The sequence below is a fragment of the Strix aluco genome, chromosome 8 (genome assembly GCF_031877795.1).
Source record: "Strix aluco isolate bStrAlu1 chromosome 8, bStrAlu1.hap1, whole genome shotgun sequence".
Taxonomy (NCBI): domain Eukaryota; kingdom Metazoa; phylum Chordata; class Aves; order Strigiformes; family Strigidae; genus Strix; species Strix aluco.
Genome location: NC_133938.1, coordinates 7,060,505 through 7,081,181, shown reverse-complemented (window position 1 = coordinate 7,081,181; position 20,677 = coordinate 7,060,505). Strand labels below are relative to the sequence as shown.

At 38.5% G+C, this 20,677-nt stretch overlaps 1 protein-coding gene across 1 annotated transcript; it reads left to right on the top strand.

The window, feature by feature from the left end:
• Window positions 1-53: 53 nt before the first annotated feature.
• On the top strand, window positions 54-20,080 carry SCP2 (sterol carrier protein 2). The gene is made up of 16 exons (XM_074832015.1): window positions 54-231; window positions 1,055-1,109; window positions 1,659-1,730; window positions 3,788-3,919; window positions 4,855-4,919; window positions 5,936-6,062; window positions 6,945-7,008; window positions 7,262-7,348; window positions 7,831-7,981; window positions 8,892-9,039; window positions 10,966-11,073; window positions 12,658-12,811; window positions 15,674-15,767; window positions 16,378-16,507; window positions 17,943-18,022; window positions 19,199-20,080. The coding sequence occupies exons 1-16, from the start codon at window positions 190-192 to the stop codon at window positions 19,292-19,294; spliced, it is 1,605 nt and encodes a 534-aa protein (XP_074688116.1). The 5' UTR covers window positions 54-189; the 3' UTR covers window positions 19,295-20,080.
• The last annotated feature ends 597 nt before the right edge of the window (window positions 20,081-20,677 follow it).

Sequence of the window (20,677 nt, the reverse complement as noted above, 5' to 3'; positions counted from 1 at the left end):
GACCAGAGGGGCGCTGCGCCTTTAAGAACGGGGGGTGTGGGACGAGAGGCAAGAGACAGCCACCGCCTCCCGTCCCGCCCCTTCGCTCAGCTGTGGCGTGCCGCTGCCAGTGGGCTCGGCGGTGCCTGGGCCGGAGCAGGAGCAGGAGCAGCAGCAGGAGGAAGGGGTGCGCGCTCGTCTGCCACCATCATGCGGCGCCGGGTGTTCGTGGTGGGCGTTGGTATGACCAAGGTACGGGGCTGTCCGCGCCGCCAGCCTGCGCGCTGAGGCCGTGCGGGAGGGCAGAGCAAAACTTGGCGCCCGGGTGGGTGGGCACGAGCGGTTGTTGTCTCGGCGGCGCTCCTGAGGGGTGTTCCGTGGCCCGCCACCCCCCCGCCTTCGGGCGTCCCCCCTGCCGGCGGCTGAGGGAGGGTCGCGGGGGCCGGCGGCGCTGTGGGGGCCGTGCGCCTCCTGCCCAGATGGGATAAGGCCCCTCACAAAATGACGGCGGGTCAGGCCTGGGCGGGAGCGGCTCCGCGCAAAGTTCAGCTGTGGTTGGTATGTCAGGGAGGGCGGATCTGCCGGCCAAATTAAACATTTTGAAGCTCCGGTGAGAAGGTTGATAGAACAGACTGAGAACGGCCAGAGTGTGCCCCGGTGTTACCGCAACCTGGGGTCAAGGGCTCGTCTCCCGCCGGGCTCCGGGCAGGCTGGCAGCAGCGGAGCAGGGGCCCTACAGATCCTCTCCAGATGCGTTTCTGTAGCTGGTCCGTCGGTTGACCCAGCGCTGAGGGATCTGGTGGGGTTGAGAACTGTCAGTGTGAGGTTAATGGTTGGACTAGAAGATCTTCAGGGTCTTTTCCAGCCTAGATGATTCTGTGATTCTGGTTGCCAGCCCAGAGTTCACTCTGATTGACTTTTGGGTCAATTAAATTAAATTGCATTATTTAAAATGGATTATTCACAAACCTGTTTCTAAATTAAATATAAAGCTTTTAAACATACCAATTTGAGCAAAAGATGTATTAAATCTTACTGTGATTTGTTCTTGGGTTTTTTTTTTTCTTCTTGTCAGTTCACAAAGCCTGGTGAGAACAGCCCTGATTACCCTGACATGGCTGCGGAGGCAGGTAATTTAATAATAAAGCAAGCATTTAAATTGATTGTGACACTTTAAGTCTTACAGTTAATCCTTTTATTATACATATGAAGGAACAGCTACTGTTCAGTAAATAGATACATATAAAAAGTAAATCTAAAACTGATAAAAAAGAACACTTTCACAAAATCCATAACTGACCTGTTCAACTTCCAGTACTGAAGTCAGAAGGATAGCTTAAAATTGAATTGGTCACTTAAAATAATTCCGTACCTACCTAAATTATTCAGACATACTGCCATTGAGACAAACAACCTTTGTGCATGAACACAGGATGGACTGCATGAAACTTTCAGATAAAGGAACTTGTTCAGAACTCAAAGTACTGCAAAATTGTCCTTATGAGAATTAAGTTGCAAGACTATATTAACCATTCATATCATATAATAAAGAATTTTTACAGCACTTTCTTGTTTGTGAATGCATGAATTGTACATACTAGACTAGATTTGCTTGTTATGGTTGAGAGCTGCTTCTTTTTACCTTTTAAACTTTTCCAACTTTTGAACTTTTTTTTTAGGCCAGGCGGCTTTAGCTGATGCTGGGATTCCATATTCAATGGTGGAGCAGGCATGCGTGGGTTATGTTTATGGTAAGTAATGTCATTTGATTGGGATGTGACATTTGCAGACATCTGTATGGATAAAGTTTATCCACATCTATGTGGATAAAATATGGGGGATCCCATCAATTTCAGGTTATGATAGTTCTACAAACTGACATGATTAAATATCTCAAACTTCTTAAAAATTACTATTTTTAGCGATCACAGATCTATGTCTGTTTACTTGTGGAGTTTACAGTTCCATAAAATTACCTTGCAAATCTGTTTCATACAAGTAGCTCTTTCAGCAAGATCAGGTGGTATATTTATTGAAGTGGTGCAAAACTTATGTGTTATAAATTTATGGCGATAGACCTGAAAATTCTTCTATTCTTTGCGTGATGCTGTGTGTGCACTAAGCCCCACATAGCTGCTTGCTCACGCCCCCCTGGTGGGATGGGGGAGGGAATTGGGAGAGTAGAAGTGAGAAAACTCATGGGTTGAGATGAAGACAGTTGAATAGGTAAAGCAAAAGCTGTACATGCAAGCAAAGCAAAACAAGGAATTCATTTCACTGCTTCCCATCAGCAGGCAGGTGCTCAGCCACCCCCAGAAAAGCAGGGCATAACGGTTACTTGGGAAGACAAATGCCATCACTCTGAATGTCCCTCCCTTCCTCCTTCTTCCCCCAGTTTTATATGCCAAGCAGGATGTCATATGTATGGAATATCCCTTGGGTCAGTTGGGGTTGGCTGTCCTGGCTGTGTCCCCTCCCAACTCCTTGTGCACCCCCAGCCTACTCACTGGTGGGGTGGTGGGAGAAGCAGAAGAGGCCTTGACTCTGTGTAAGCATTGCTCAGCAGTAACAAAAACATGCCCGAGTTATTCACACTGTTTTCAGCACAAACCCAAATCACAGCCCCATACTAGCTACCATGAAGAAAATTAACTCTATCACAGCTAAAGCCAGCATATTCTTCACCCATTATTCCATACCATTTATGTTATGCTCAGGTCCCACACTATCCAATACATCCTCATTAACCCCCACCCCCTTCCTATCCTTTGATATAATAGACGGATATCATTCCCTTAGTCTGTGGACTGCCCCTGTAAAATGCCCGCAAAATGTCCATTGAGTTCATTTAGTCCTTGATTCTGGGCTCCATCTATTACAGTGCTCACTCAGGACAGGGGAGGTGGTGTGTTGTGTGGAGGTATTGGGCACCAAAGCCACCTCAGGTCAAGTCACTGCTGCATTAGCTCTGCTTCCTGTAAGGCTTGTCCTCCACTGATTCGGGTGGTTCCTGATATAGTAATTCCCATAACATGCAACTTAAATCCTGGGTTACAGCAATGTAAAGATATTTCCATTACAATCTCCACCCCTGGTCCCTTTGGGCCAGACCATCGGGTTTAATGTTGCAGTGAACTCCTCCCCTTGCCTCAGCTCCAGGTTGGACTTACCCGCAGGCTGCAGTCCCTTAGGGGTGTACCTGCTCCAAGCAGAGCCTTATCTGTGAGCCACAGTCTGTTCAGGGGCATACCTGCTGCAGCACAGACGTACCCACAGTCACCTTGAGGTGCATCTGTTCCAGCGTGGCCTCACCTATGGGCCAGAGTGCCTTCAGAGATATACCTGCTGTGGCACAGACATAACCACTGCACAGATCCTTCGAGATATACCTGCTCTGCTGTGGACTTATCCACGGCTGCAGATGGGCTCCTGCGTGGACTCACCCACAGATCACAGTCCCCTCAACTCAAGTTCACACTGGAGTTCCAGCCTGTCCAGTACAGTTGTGATACCTGTAAGTGGCTTCCAAGCTGCACCTCGTAAGATGTTTCTGTCCAGTTCAGTTTCCTTCCGTTGATTCACAGCCTGTTGTCACAGAAGCAGGACAAACTTCTATTTTTAAAATCTGATTATTTTCTTGTTTCTAAGGTTCTTGTACTGTGGGTATTGGAGAGACATACTCAAGATGAGATTTCAGAAGTTGAAGTTTACAGTTTAAGTGGTAGCATTGCACAGACATGGTGGGATTTCTTTTTGCTGGTGAAGTTTGTGTGTGTACCTTATTCTAATGCTGTGTCTCTGTATAAAGGTGACTCAGCCAGTGGACAGCGGGCTGTCTATCACAGTTTGGGTTTAACTGGCATTCCTATCATTAATGTTAACAATAACTGTGCTACTGGATCGACTGCTTTGTTCATGGCCAAACAGCTAGTAGAAGGAGGTGAGTTGTTTTGCTCTGGGGCTGGGTAATGCATATTCTCTATTTTTACAAATGTAACTTGAATGAAGAACAGAACTAGTGAATGTGTGAGTACTTTGAGTTGCAAATGTCCTATCCTCATAGGCAAAATTGTGTTTTCTGCCTCAGCTGAAAAGGTTGGTCCGTTGTATATACAAGCATAAGACCAAGCACTTAAAAGAGTAAGACTATCACTATGAACTAGAGCATTATGTGTGCACGTAAGAGACTATGTCTGTGATGCAGTAAGATGGTGTATATAGATATAAATGTCCTATCCTGTGGCATAAGCTGTACGAACGTAGTAAGCTAGTTAAGTTTTTTCTGGAAGAATTGTTTGGAGCAGTGCAGAGCAAGTCGCATTATAGTACTGCAAGACACTAGGCTCTGCAGCATGAAAAGGAGAAAAGAATCTGCTAAAAAGCTTAGCTTTTTTTTTCTTTTTTTAACTTGAAGTTAACACAAGTGTTTGACTAGAACATCTTTGGAAGGAGGGAGAAGAGAGCAACACCTTGTGACAGGCTATGCTTTCAACTGACAGATGAGTGTTTCCTTCTGTTTCTGCAGTTCCTTTGTGGACTTTGATACCTTCTTGCACTTAAATGCTGATGTTTCTGAAATGAAAATTCTAACATTCTATATTATTTTGGTATTTGTAGTAGAGACATAAGTGCTTGGTCATCTAAGATAATTGCTGTCAAAGCAGTTTAAAAATAAACCTGTAGTGATCTCTCATTCTTCAGTATCAATATGTCTGTATTGATACCATTCCCACCCCAATTTGACTCTTTCAAAAATGAAGGAGGAAGAGCAGCTGGTAGATGTTTATGTATAGTTCTTGTAATTGAATAGTTGTTAGTACAGAATGTCATTTATAATTACATTGTGTTTTAAATAGCCACAAATTTTATTTTAAGGTTTGGCAGACTGTGTTCTGGCACTTGGCTTTGAGAGGATGGCAAAAGGGTCTCTTGGTTCAGCTGTAAGTGTCTGAAACACTTTATACATTTTATTGTATTCACAGGTGACATACACCTCCTCATTCTTTTGAGACAAATTCTCATAAATACCAGTTGCTTTAAGATGTTGCTCTATATGATTACGAAATAAACCATTATTTTGATCCACAGAAACTTTTAATGACTTTTATGATTCTGATTGCAGCTATGATATACCAATTTTGTATGGAATGTTTTAGAATTAATTTTACATAGTATGTCATGCTTTTAGTATTTTGCCAAGCATATGTTAAAGGCAGGGTTAATGGGGAATAATGAAAGTACCAGATAGAATACTGAGCAATTGAAGTGTCTTCCTCAAAATGACACAGCAAGTCACAGAAAGAATCTGGGTCTTCTGGCTTTTGGCTTGATGCTTACTCAGTTGACCAATTAACACACTTTCCTAAAAACTAGCAACTTCTGTAAACCTTTCTTTCTTGTCTCTTTGTTTTTACTGAAGAAGTGTGTGGGGGTTGTTTGTATTTTGCCTTATGGCAAGCAATATTAGAGCCTATATGTCACTTAACTACAGAACTGCCAAATTTGAAAATGTCTTCAGAGGTTTGGTTTGAAATGACTAAGAGTTATCTTTAACATGCTTTATGATACTTATTTAAGCTTCATTGAAAATACTAGTACAGTATTAATTTTATAGGTTGGAACTATATTAACTATAGGATATTAAGCTGAGGTAAAAAATACCTGAAGTCCTCTGCTGAAGACAGTAACTCTGATAGAAGTCACATAGGAGTGGTCCTTGCCCTGAATCAGTGCAGTGATTATAATGTTAGGCATTTTCTGTTTATTTACTCCTTCTTATAGTTGGGAAATTATGAATGCTTCAAAACATGTCACTAAAGTGCAACATACTGTCCAGTGGAATTGTTAAAATATCAGAAAAACGTCTATTTTGCTTGAAATCCATGCCACTTTTGTGGTGATGTTGTAAAGAAAAGGAAATTATGACTTACTTTATAACTGTTTCTCTTCTTTTTAGTTTTCAGACAGAGTTAATCCCATTGACAAACATTTGAAAATTATGACAGATAAATATGGCTTAGCAAGCGCTCCAGTAGCACCTCAGTTGTTTGTAAATGCTGGCAAAGAATATATGGCGATACACGGTATGTTAAAATACATTTTTTCATTGTCCTCTTTTAATAAAATGATTTTAAAAAATATATATTAAGATATTGTTTTTTAAAAATTCTAGCATTCAGTATCCTTTCTTTTACCCAAGTACTACAACTGCAACATCTATAGCTAACACATATGGGAATACATTTGGGTAAAGAGTTAGCTACAGAAAAGCTGGTGATGCATAGGCAAACAAAACTATCAGAAGACAAAATTAAGGCTATGATACAGAGTGTCTGGTAATCATGCTAATGGTATGGCTTGTGTGTCTGTAAGGGCTGGGTTGTATAATTCCCTGCATTTTTTCGTTGTGTCTTAGGATGAGTAGATAGGCCTGGGACTGAATTGTTTGACAAAAGCTTTCGGGTATTTGATTCAATGTATAGTACTAGGCTGCTGCCACTGCCATTTCTTACCCCCTCACCAGTGAAGGGAATTGGCTCCAAGGTAACAGGCTGGCCTGTTGAGCATCTTTTATTTGCACTTAGTTTTAGACTAGTATATGGAAGAATTTTAAACTTAGATTCTAGTATTTCACTGCAGCTGTTCTGCACTGATCGGAAAATGGGCATTCAGGTTTCAGTAATGTAATAATACCTCAAATAAAATGCACTTATTTTCTGTATTTTTATGTTAGTAAATGTTAAATATCCAAATAGGATATTCTGTTAGCTAAAACTCAGCCATGTTTAGTAGTCTTTATCTAATTTTTAGACCTAAATTGAGTTCTATGGAAAACCTTGATAACAATGAGTCTCTTGTAAAGATGCTTGTAAAGGTCAAATTTTTATGACACAGTATTTAAAATGCTATGTTAGCACTGTTTGGGAAATAGAGTAGTTCAACACAGCTTTCTTTTCCCCTGCCAGGGACAAATCCAGAATACTTTGCAAAAATTGCACTGAAGAATCATAACCATTCAACTGAAAACCCGTGAGTATAATGTACTCTATACTGAACATATGTTGCTGTTAAAAAATTCATGCAAAATGGAGTATTATTTTTAGAAGTACTTTGCAGTGTATATTCTTTATTATGGAATGAGAATTATACCCAGTGTAAATTCTATATCCAATGTCTTATACTTTGTAAAAACAGCTTTATAGCTGCCTAATAGTATGATAGTAGTATATCTACTGCTAAGAGCTGTGCTAAAACTAAGATGGCATCTATATGTTTTTCTTAGGTATTCCCAGTTCCAACAGAAGTACACATTAAATGAAGTCCTTCATTCTCGCAAAATTTTTGATTACTTGACTGTCTTACAGTGTTGGTAAGGAGAGGACTTAGCATTGTGAAATAAATCTTGATTTTTAAGACAAATATGTTAGGACATCTATTTAAATAAAAGTCTGTTTGTGTGTAAATTAAAATTTATGGATTATTTTAAGTAAAACTTCTTATAAATAAAGCAAATGTAGAATCTCTGTCTTGCCCAAATGCTATCTAGATACTTGTTCACAGTATAATACAGCAAGCTGAAATATGTTTTGTACTTTGGGGCTTTCAGGTCATTCTGTATTTCACCAAATTGAAAAACCTTAATGATGCGTTTCTATTTTGATGTCATGCTTTTCAAATGTCTCTTATAAATATTACTGAAAGTGTCCAGCAAACACTGGTGGAATTCATAGTTTCAGTGGCATCAGCCACTGTTTGTCCTTTTTGTTTCTTGGTTTGTATTAAAAGATAGTTCTATGGAAGATTGGCATTACTAATTTAGAATGATGACATCGTTATTTTTCTTTCAATCAGTCCAACATCAAATGGTGCTGCAGCTGCAGTTTTGGCTAGCGAGGAGTTTGTGAAAAGGCTGAAGTTGCAGCCAAAAGCTGTGGAAATTCTAGCACAGGTGATGGCTACTGATTATCCAAGCACGTTTGAAGGAAACAGTTGTATAAAGTTGGTAAGTTTACGGTTTTGTAATCCCTGATACTCCTCAAAGGGTTTTTTTTAATACCTGAAAGTCCTAATGATACTGTAGACATTTCCGTGTCAGTAAGCAAACAAATTATACTTTGTGGTGAATGTAAAAGTAATTTCATTTGGGCAGGTGGAGTAAGCAGAGAGTATGGTTGTGGAACAACAGTAAGAAATTTATAAACAGACTATCAGAAACCTAGTTTTTAACAAATTATTTAAAGGCTACTTTTAAAACAATTTGAACAGCAAGAAAACCATTTCTTTCATTTTTCTGTTTATAAGAGTAATGAAACTTAAAACAGTTTTACTTATTTCTGTGTAATACTGAAGCTGAAATAACCTGTTTGGTATAGTCATCGTTACTTGCTTAAGTAGGATGAAGGAAAAGACCCGAACTGCAAAATTTCGATCCCACTGCAAAATTTCGATCCCACTGCAAAATTTCGATCCCACTGCATATTGACTAAAATAATTGGATGTAAGTCAAACCTTTAGAATACCCAATACTTTCTACTGCAGTCATGTTCTGTTTGGGTTTCAAATGCAATTCTAGTCAGAAGGCTGATAGAAAAAGGTAGCAAAATGGTTTGAGAATTTGTTTCAAGGCTGCTGTTCTGAGTCGTGCAGAGGAGCAATTTGGCTTGTGAGCAAGGTTAGGAAACTAGAGAATTTCCCACAAAAAGTTTCCACATGCCAACAGTGACACTTAGAATGTATTATTTCTCTCTATACAATTCATACTGTATGAATATTAAACTCTGTGATATGTGATACATTAAAATAAATTAGAAGGCCACCTCCTACAAGTTACTTTAATTTACAGGATATATAGAAGCATGTTTAAAATTAAGTGTCGAAATGAAATAGCTAGCTATGTTTTCTTCTTGTTGCAGATTGGCTATGATATGACTAAAAAAGCTGCAGAAAAATGTTTTCAAGAAACAGGCCTAAAACCTACAGATGTCGATGTGATTGAACTTCATGACTGTTTCTCAGTTAATGAATTAATTACCTATGAAGCTCTGGGACTCTGTCCAGAAGGTAATAGCATCAATGGAGATCATTGCTTTGTTAAAATGGAAAGCATTAAAAATATTTATCTGTTCATGTAATTAAAACTTTGAATTGTCTACTGGACAGATTTTTATATTCGAAGGTCTTACTAGCTAACCTCATAAGAGGGAAAAGCATGTTACCACTGTAGGAACATAGGAAGACCTGCAAACTCTAGAATTAGTTTAACAAATGAGCGTGTTACTGTGAAGAACTATACAAGGAAGGTTCAAGTGTTGGACAGCTATCTGAAATGATATGGCTAGCTTGGGCAGGGATGGCTCTTTTAAGCAAGCAGAGCAAGGAAATTAAGGACTCTTGTGATCTTTCTCAGTATTATGCCCCTTTTTCAGGGCTATATACTTACCTACCCCAAGATTTCCCTCCGTCTTTGTATTTCCTTTTAAGAAGAAAAAAATCAGACAAGAATTTTCCCTAGAGGGCCTTACCAAGTTACTTATCTTTGATACAACTTTTTTTAAAATCTTGAAACATATTTGCACTTGAAAATACAGAGTTGTTGGCAAGTTGTGAAGGTGCCTCTAAAGTCAACTGTATAACAATGCACAGTCTGTCCAGATTAGTTTAATTTCATCAAAGTGAGTGGATTTACAACAGGTTAAATGGCAGTGGAGTTCAGTTCTATGTATGCAAGTCAAACCATTAAAAGCTTCTACTGAAGAGGGTTTTGTTTGATTTCAAATAAATAATACATTGAACTGCTACTTCAGTATTTGATATATTTTAACTCTAAATGTATTCTTGCTTTGAATAAATAATCTGATCTAATCTTTCTCTAATTTGTTTTTAACTAATATCACTGAGAAAATATCATACTCTATCACTAGATGGTGTATTAAGTCTAAGCTTTCTCACTGAAACAGAAGTTCATACAACTTCAGTAAGACTTTCTATATTTGCCGTTGAATGCTTGCTTTTTACTGTCTTTGCTGTGTTTTTATGGTATGTGCTGTAAAAATGGTAAACATTGACATTAAGCTTTTTAGCTTCATTCCTTTAATTGAAGATACAGAAGAATCCTGATGGTACTTGTCTATCTGACCAATAAGTCTTGTGTATGGTAATTTAATAGTGCAAGTCTCACCACCTTTCAGTCAATCTGACCTTAATTGTGAAACTTATCTTGAAACGGTAGACTAATTAGACATAGAGATTAGTGAAATGGCTAAACCACATTGTGGATTTGGATGTGCAAGACTAACCTGGCCTATTTATAACTTAATGGCAGAAGTTATAAATACAGGAAATATGGCAGGTTTTTTTTAGACTTCAACGTTAATAATGTAGGCTGAAGAAGCTGGTACAAGAATAAAGGAGTAAGAGACGGGTTAAAAGGGAGAACTGTCTGCTGAAGGGATGGGAACCAATGATCTGGAAAGCTAAGCAATTCTAAGCATTAGTCCTATGAGTGGTTTTATTGACTATCTTAATGCAGCCCAGGGTACCGTTAGCCTTCTTTGTGGAAAGGGCTCATGTCCAACTTGGTGTTCACCAGGACCTCCATCTCCTGAGGGTCACAAATTACAGCTAACCCCTCTTTTACAAAAAACATAGTTGTTACTGCAGTTTCTTTAATAAAATAATGAACAGCTTCATTATATTGATTATATCATAATACTGTATATCAACAAAACAGTTTGACTGCAAATTTAAAACTTTTGTATCAAACACTAGCCCTCATACTACTTTGCCACATTACACTTTCTCCAGTGATATAAGCAAGTCTCATTAATGTAGCTTGGCTAATCTCAGTGTGCTCTTTGTAAAATCTGTGGTGTAGTATTTCCTAGGTTTTGACTGACATGCAGCATCTTTGGTAAGTGACAGCAGAAGTGAAAAATCACTTAAAAACAAAAAAAAGAACATTTTTCTCTTATAAATACTGTTTTGTAGGAAAAGCATGTGACCTGATTGACAGAGGAGACAATACTTATGGAGGAAAATGGGTTATTAATCCTAGTGGTGGCTTGATTTCAAAGGGACATCCTCTTGGTGCTACAGGTATGCAAAACCATTTCATTTAGTCATGCCAGTTAGATATGAGATAGAGCTCTTGAGCAGGCAGATGCTTCCCACTTGTATTTGTCTGTATGAAACATGAGGGCTTCATACAACTAGAAGGAAGCTCTGGAGTTGATCCTCATCTTCAGCTAATGCAGGCATTAGGGAGGTTGACCATGTAGGATTGCTCAAACCAAAAGAGTTGGTGTGTGAATTTCATCTTACTTAATTCTGTGGTGCTTTTTTTCTGTTGTTATTAAAGCAACCTGCAAAACAGCTTAACTTTTTTTTCTAAATAATTGCTCAATAGTACAACTTCTGCTGAATGTAGTTTGAATAACTATTTTCATATGTTGTTGTTCTTTAAAACTCAGATTTTGGAGACTTTTACTGCATCTGAATAGCCTACACCCTTATTAGCTGTGATAAAAGCTATTTCTGTTAAACCTTGGATGTCAAGATATTTATCTGATGTTTATAACAGAAGCTCAGTCACCATTTCCCAGCAACATTTTTCCCCTTTTTTTCTGTTTTGCTTTTTGTTCTCTTTAAACTGCTACGTTTGCTTCCAAATGAGATGACTCTTGGATAACATGTGTTTGGATTTGTGAAGATAATTCACCTTCCTTGTTTGGAAAGGACAAGTTGTCAGAAAACTGGAGAAAGAGGAAACTTGTAAAACAACAAACCTTCATGTAAACAGCAGTAACAGCTAGATAATCTGCAGTTAGTGTAGGGGGGGAGGTATTGAGGTATTGGGAAGCTTTGGAAGAAAAATGTTCCAGGTAAATGAGACTGTGGGTACCTGTAACAGGATGAGAGTATTACATTGCTAGGTTTGTGGTAGATTTTTGTCATTTACCCAGTGATAAATGTAGAGGCAATTACTGGCAATGCCTCTCCCTACTGCCATGGGATGGGGGGAAGAGTCATTAAAATGCAGAAAATGACATATCTACAGACTGTCAGCTTAATTTCACTATATAACAGTCTTGAGGCTAGCTGTATGCTAATCAGAGGTCATGTAAGTCATCTTAACTTGCCAGACGATTCCAGGGCAGGTTCTACCATGGTACACATTCTCTCCTTGAGGCTGAGGATGTGAATGAAACCTGTTAATTATCATCTATGACTGGAATTATAAAACTTTTTACTCATCCTCTTTGTTATATTTCAGTTGGCAATGTGCGAAATTTGGTGCATAAAATGCAGATTTATCCTCTGTCTTGCCCAAAGGCCTACACAGCTGTCCAGAGGAAGGGATGGAGGTCTGTGGATGGTGGAGGGGAGAAGAAATGTGTGTGTGGTGGAACTGGATCGTAATTGCAGAAATAGCCAATGGAATAGTACAGGGAGGCCGAGGGTAATCTGAAAATCAGGGCTATAACAAAAGGGATTTGCCTTCATTTTGGGCCTCCCAAAAAATATATATTCCTCCGTATCTGAGCTGTCAGGAATTAGCTTTCTCAAATCCTATTGCACGTATTCACGTAACAGCTTACCAGGGAAGGGAGTTTATGGAACATACCTGTAGTAGGTTCCTTGCTTCGTTTAACCAGCCACGCTCTGTGCTCGATTTTTCAGGCCTGGCGCAGTGCACCGAACTCTGCTGGCAGCTGCGCGGCCTGGCCGGGAGCAGGCAGGTCCCAGGGGCAAAGGTCGCGCTGCAGCATAACTTGGGCCTCGGTGGCGCCGTGGTGGTCACCCTCTACGCCATGGGCTTCCCCGAAGCTGCCAGGTGAGAGCCCCGCGGCGCTGTGGCCGCCCGCGGCGCTCAGGCGAGACGGGAGGCTCCGATTCCGTGGCCTAATGCCCTGGGAGAGAAGTGGGGCAGTTAAGGGTCAGCCCTCTGCGTGTAGCTGACTGATTGGGGAGAAAAAAAGCACTGTGTGTACTGAGAGGCCTTACAAAATAGTCACTTTTCAGATGGTATAGAGCACAGCGCAAGAAAATGCACTGCTGAATGAAAATGCGTGTTCAGCATTTGTGAACAGGTCTTGGTTATACTGACATTGGAAACTTTCACTGGGGGTTCAGTAGTGGTGTAAACTAAGCTCACTTTGTGTTCACTGTGCTCCTGTATCTTTGTGTTTCAAAATTTACTTCTTTTAGAATTGCTTGCCTCTGTGCAAGGAAGAAATCCCACTGTAAACTGGAACTTGCTCAGCAGTTAGAACTGTTGTGTACCTACAGCACTGCAGGTGCATGCAGAGATTATAATTCACACAGTGTCTTATTCCTGATAAACACTGTGCACTGTGAGTTACAAGTTATTGAAGAGAGCAGACTGGCCCATAAAAATGGCTCTCATGATTTTCTGTAAGGAGAAGTTTAATGCTTGGAGAAAAAAAAGCTAGCAAAACAAAAAAACACTTCCAAGAACAAAATAGGCCACATCAAAATGAATTAATTGAAACTGGGGACTTGCCAAAAAAAGTAAGACATCCCCGGGAATAGGGATACCCAGTGCTTTCACTGCTAGAATTGTTAATAGTTGGGTTTTATGAAGAATTGCTGTCATCTGTATGTGTTACATGTGGTATTTTAAGTACCTGCTAGAATTCAGGCATGTTACTTGTCCAGTCCTGGCTAAAGAATTTGCACTTGGAATTGTAGCATCCATCAGAGTGAGAGGAGAACCCTGCTATGAAGCTGTCTTGCAGTCTGCTATAGTTCTATGCTAGGATGGACAGGAATTGAGAGGAAATACTTAAAATTTGTAAATATAACAATTTCAGGAGACACTTTTTTAATGTGCTGTTCCCTTTCCGTTTTCACTTTCAACCTTGCTTAGAAAGATTGAGCCACTCTTTCTGGGTTTTATGGTTTTGGTTTTAAAGCAGAAAGGTGACAGTATAATCAGTGGAAGAGGTAAGGAGAGAAGCAATTGAATTTTGAAGGGCTGCAGCAGTAGCTTTTTGTAGTACAGTGTCAGAAGTGATAATCTTATGACTACTGTAATCTGTAAGCAGTTAGACCATATGAGAAAATAGCTTTGATACAGGAAAAAAAATGTCTCCCCATGGATTCTCTTCAAACATGCTCAGAAAACTTAGCAGTGGGTTTTGGTACACCGTTTTAAACCTGAGAGGAAGATTGTTACAGGAAGTACACTATTTTCCATTGTTTTGAGCTTTGTCTTTAAAAATACTGTACTTTTATGAAACAGGGAATCTGTTGCTATTTGTATACTCTTTGCCTTGAGGTACTGCTAGAAGTCTAATTTACTACAGCTCACTTCACCTACATTGGTATTAAGAATTTTAAAAATTCTTTCTTAAGTACAACTCAAACCAGAGAAATCTTAGCAATACTAGTTTCATCTTACATTAGAGAAGCTTAAAAACCTTTGGTTCTCCCAAAGGCTTTGAGTGCAGGAGATACGGGACACAAGGAGTTGCACTAATGTGTATCAGACTTTGGAACAAAACAGTGCGGCTAATCTGTTCAGACACCGCTTATGTAATTGAATGATGTTGTGTATTGTGTAATTAAGGGAAAGGTGGTGGCATTTCATGTTTATGAAGATACTTCATACCATTTTTTCTACAGCAATGGACGTAGACTTAATCATTGGATTCAGATCTAGCCTGTAATTAGTGGCTTTAGTAATAGCTGCCAAGAATGTATACATCAAGGTAAATGACAGCAGGACTTGATCCATTTTGGATTAGTCTTTGAAACAGTTCTGCTTTTTTTTGACACTTTACCATTTTACATCTTGTTAGTACAGCTTTGGTTTATTAGTAAAATTGATGTGTCTTCTTCAGATGAGACAGACCCTACTGTTGCTACCCTAGCATACATCTACTTAGCATCATACAAATAAGTTCTAGCAATATTGGTTAAGTGATTCTGTCACTTTAACCATGTCAAACCTGACCACAGTTTTAAACTCTGCTGCCAAGAGATGGTAATAATTGTAAACTTGATTTTCCTGCTGCTTGAATTGCCATTTCTTTAGACATCTCTATACTTACTTCAGCTCTGGGTGCCTCTGCAGAAATGAAGAATTAGGTTTCATGCTGCATTCATCATTAAGCATTCATCAGGAATAATGCTTAATAGCTCTTGTGGCAGTTAAGAGACCCATATGAATTGGGAGGGAAAAGGGGATTTGTTTTGCCAAAAAAAAAAAAAAGATTTCTCTGAGATGGTGAATGTGCGGCGCTCTCTTCACACAATAGTGTTTGCTGATTTATCTTAACAAGTTTAATAATATATTTTCATTATAAAATTAGTGTCCTGTCTGTACATGCAAAAACATCTGGATACTTGAAGTGATTGTAATTCAAGCTATCAAGCCCATCAGAGAGTAATCTTCACTTTGATATCATATAGTTGCTCTGTACTCATAGAATCACAGAATGGTTTGCGTTGGAAAGGATCTTAAAGGTCATCTAGTTCCGAGCCCCCTGCCATGGGCAGGGACACCTTCCACTAGACCAGGTTGCTCAAAGCCCCGTCCAACCTGGCCTTGGAGATACTGCTAAAGTGTTTCAGTGTGGCTGTTCTCACTGGTGTTAGGTCTATTCATAATAATGTGAAGATGCTGAAAAAGTGATTAAAGGTATGTAAATGAATGGGTTTTTCATTGCAGCACTGGCCGTATTGCGGCTGTGCCTCTCAGCGCAGCTGTTGATGGATTTAAGGCACATTTGGTCTTCAAAGAGATTGAAAAGAAGCTCCAAGAGGTATTTGACTACTTATTTTACTTAAAACAGGATTTTAATTTATAACAGAACATGTATGAAACCTGATGGGAATATAGTAGCATCAATCACTTCCTCAGTACTGCTCATTGAAACAAATGTTACAGCTTTGAATTTCGCTGTGTCAGAAATCTTTCTACGCTGTCCCATGGTTTTAAATCATTTTTTCTTCAGACAGTTCCTACCTGTTTAAGGGTATTTCACTAAAAGCAAGTTTAGGTTGTATGTGAGGAGCTTGCTAATTAACACAAGAAACTTTGTGTTTTGGTGTTTGTTGCTCACTTTATAAGTGTGGTTAGAAGAAATCGCATTTTGTCAGACTTGCATCAAGACAAGACTGTTAGGACAGTGGTCATTTTTCTTAGTTGATAGCTTTTAATATAGATAGTCATAGTCTGTGTTTGTGGGTTTTTTGTTGTTTTGTTTTGTTTTTTTAATAGTTGTTTAAATTATGCCTAATAGAGGGAAATAAATATTTCTGTGTTGGTAGAAAGGGTAAAGGTTTTTAAATGACTTTCTGTTTATTTCAAACTACTTTAAAATTATTTTGAAGTAAATGAATAACTTGCACATTATTACATGGTCATTACAGGAAGGAGAGCAGTTTGTCAAGAAAATTGGTGGAGTCTTTGCCTTCAAAGTAAAAGATGGTCCTGATGGGAAAGAAGCAACTTGGATAGTAGATGTGAAAAATGGTAAAGGCTCTGTGGCAGTTAATTCAGGTCAGTGCTATTTTATTATGTCATTGCAGGAAATACATAAAACTAATGAAAATAATATAAATTCATATTTTGTTTAAGCTATAGTGACCTTGAGCAAAAGTGGTGTAGAGCTACCGTAGTTTTAAACTTTTCTTATTACTGACATTTTTAATCCATGATGTTTTGGACCAAGAATTAAACGTCTTCTACTCTGAATTCTGTCTAAATAATTGCACGTTTTCTTAGAGACTTCAGACAGACCTGTCATATGACTTTCACAGGAATCAGAGCTTTTAAAAAAACAAAAATAAAAAATTAAACCTCGAGGGTTTTGTTATTCTCACCTTTTAAAATTTGGGCCAGAAATGTAATTTGTAGCTGTTTCTTCGGTTGCTTTGTTGGAGACACTGGTAGGTCATAAGCTGGTCTGTCTTGTCAAGTTACTTCTCCTATGCAGATACTTAAGCAATAAAACTTGACTTATTTCAGTACTGTACCAGCTGACATAAACTTCAAGTTCCATTTTAAAAAAGGCAGACAAATAAGACACAGACTGGGTGGTGGTGGTGAATCCCTTAAAAGCATTGGAAACAAAGGATTTGTACCCTTGCCGTGAAAATGTCTTGTCTTATATGTGAACTCATGCATCCTGGTAATGCAAATAAAAAGCCAAAGACAGCAGTCTGTCCTCAGAATCTCATATATCCATGAACCTGTATCATAAAGCTTTTAATTAAAAACATGACATGGGATTTGATTTGGAATTCATTCATCTAAGTTATTACTAAAAGAAAAGCATTGTTTTCTGTTGTACGGACAACATTTTGTCAACAAGCTAAGTTTAATAATCAGATGAGTGTAGGAGATGTGTGCATTTTTTGCCCTTTGGTATAGACATATTTCTGTCAGAACTTACTAAAGTAATTTTTCAGCTGATTTCTGATAAGAAGATCCTGAAAATTTTGGATTTGAATTAATTCAAATGAGTGCTTTTAGAATGCACATGTTGTTCCCATTGAAGGAGAGGGCAGGAAATGCCTGAAATATCAGTGATGAGTATCTTCAGAGTGTGCTACAGGGGACAACATATTTATTCTGAGTTGATCGTAATACTAGTAAATTTAGGCTTGATAAAACTTAAGACCATTGTCAGTGCTTGCAATTAACATTCTGTCTGATAACAAGTAGATTATTATTTCTTTTCAAAGAATGAATTTGCTTAGCACCTTTCAGAGAGGTCCATCTTCAGTGTTGGGATGGTCTGTGCTGCAAGGTGGCACAGATGCCTGTTGGCTGTTGGGTAATCTCTTGTTGATATTTTCATAATGACTGTTATTTGTATGCACTTCACACTGTTTTGCTAACCTGTAGTATCAACAGGTTATTCATGGAGTTGCAGCTTCTGTTACTGTTTCATCTCTCGGTTTGAATCTTCATAGTCAACTCTGTCTTACAGATAAGAAGGCGGATTGTACAATTACAATGGCTGATGCTGATCTGTTAGCTCTCATGACTGGCAAAATGAATCCTCAGACAGTAAGTATAGCAAAGATGAGATGATAAAAGAATAGACTTGTTTTGAGTGTGTTTAAGTTGAAATAATTTAAGTAAATTGCCTCCTCCAAAACTGCCATGGCTGATATGAAAAATGACAATTCTTGACTTTCTCTGAACAAATTGGCTAAAGTAAGATTAATCAGGAAAGACAATATCTACTCTTCTGAACAGATACATATTATCTTAGACATCCTGTAGGTAATCCAGAAGGGGGGGATATAATAGTGCTTTGTTTGCAGGGAAGAGAGGGAAACTAGTGTTTGACTTAAGGGAGAAATGTTGGCCCTCTGTTTGGAGGGCTTTACACTCATAGCTGGCATTAGTCTAAGGAGTAATCTTGATGCCAAAAAATAGAAATTGAGGTGAGCATTCACTGAATGCCTATGATTATTTGGTTTTTTTATTCCTCAGTGTCTTAAAAGCAGCCATAGGGTACGAGTAAACCAGATGTTTAAGTTGCTGTTCTGTACTTCTAAATTTGAAATGCTCTAGGTAACATTCTTTTAAGTTTTTGGCCTGGTAATCGTGGGGTAAATAAGAATTTTCACAAACTAAAGTGTGTCTAGAAGTCTGAAGGTGAAACACATTATAGAAATGTTGTAATGTACCTGTAGGAAATTCAGAAGCAATTGCAATTTTATATCTACAATTTGGATATTTTAGTGCATGCAGTTCATGTTTTTACAAGGTCTGGAGGAAAAAGCCCAAATCTTTAGCGTGTCTGCTTCACAAATTAATTCAATTTTAAAAATCTAATCAGTAACAATCAGTAATGGCTGGGGAGGATTTGAGTAAGAAATCAGTTGTGGCATCTAGTGTGCACTATTGCTTTATTGTCTTCAAGTGAAATAGTGAACTTTTATTCTATGAACTGTCATCACCAAAACATTGGGTATTCTGCCCTGCTTTGTATACGGATCCATCGTTATGGTAGTCCAAGAAACAAGCAATACCAAGTTTATTCTCTTTAGGTACCACAAATATAATTAGCATACAACTTCCTCAGTTTACTATTCAGAAGATACATTTGTTGATGAATGTGAGGTGTCTGTAGGCTAGGACCTACACATACGTAACAGCCCATAACTTTTGGGAGGGGTGCATTTGAGGTAGTATGTTGTATTGCATTTCATATGGTCTGTCTCTTCTTTTTAGGCATTCTTTCAAGGCAAATTGAAGATTTCTGGGAACATGGGCATGGCAATGAAACTTCAGAATCTACAACTTCAGCCAGGCAAAGCTAAACTTTGAACTTACTAGAGTAAACAGTATTTTGTAGTCTTGACAAAAAAGTAGAATGAAACTAGGCATTATCAGTAATGTGGTGCAGGCTGGGTTTGATTGGAGCTCTCTCACCTAAATTAATTCTCTTAATAAATTCCATCAGTTTCTCTATGGCTCAGATTTTTAGGCTAAGCTTGAGGCACTAACTCTTACGAATGGTATATGGTGGGTATTTGTGACAATTTTTGTTTTAATCAATAAGAAAAACTTTATAAAACTTAAGAGTCGAATGAGGCTGCTTACGGTTGTTCAGGTTAGTTGGGAAGAGAGCGAGGGAGGTTATAAATAGTTTGACATATCAAGTAAGTGAGTTGCATTTTTTTTTTAAAGTCATGATAGCAGGTCATACAAATGCTTTCAGATTTCCATTCTAACAAATTTGCCGCTGCTTGAATTAAAATGGCCTTATAAAGGGGATCTCTAACATTTTTTTAGAACAGGCTTTGGGAATTTGCTATAAAATACTTTTCTTATTACTACTTTGCAATTAAAAAAATACGCAGAAGTAAGTAGGAACTAGAACGTTGCTTTGACATTCACAGGATTTGGTAATACTTCACCTTGAAAAAAGATTAGGTTTGCCAGGAGACCAGCGAAGGAGTATCACCAACATTTTACCTGTTTTCTCTTGAGAAAATCTGGTGTTGATCATTATGAAATTCCTATCAGTAATGTAAAAAGCCTCAACTTCTGTTTTGGGAAAATGTATTCTGGTTGGAAGTTTAATAGAAAATTAAATATACTTTTCCTGTTCTTCTGTGTGTTTCTTCCTCAGTTTTATAAACGTGGATTTCATGTTAATGCACTGAATTGACTGTTTTATGCAGGCTGTCATGAAGGGTGCCTGCAGTCATCCATTTTTTCCTCCTCAGGCATTGTCAGTAGATACTCTATAAACTATATCTCAGTCCAGTGTATGCACCTCACATCCTCACATATGCGGGCCATGACTGAGGAACGTATGCGTAAACTTTCACTTCCCTGGTTTAACTAAAACCCTAATAAAAATGAGCTAATTCAGGCCAATCATTCTGCTTTTCTAGTGTGAATGGTTAACAGATTGCTGAGCACTAAGAATGACTGTACTCAGACCAAAAATCGATCTAGCCCACTATGTTTTTTGACCGTTGATACCTTGGAAGGAATATTAAGATGGCCCCAACATATGTTTATCCAGAATACTTTCCTAGCTACCAGTGATCTTAATTTTTTTTTTTTTTTTTCCAGCTCACAAATTTGAGCTAGAAGTGGTATGTCTGTATCTGAGGTTCCTGGTGGATAGTCTTTCATGAGTTTGTCCAGTCCATTTTTGAATCCTTGACAGCTTTTTTTAGCCTGGGTCAAGAATTT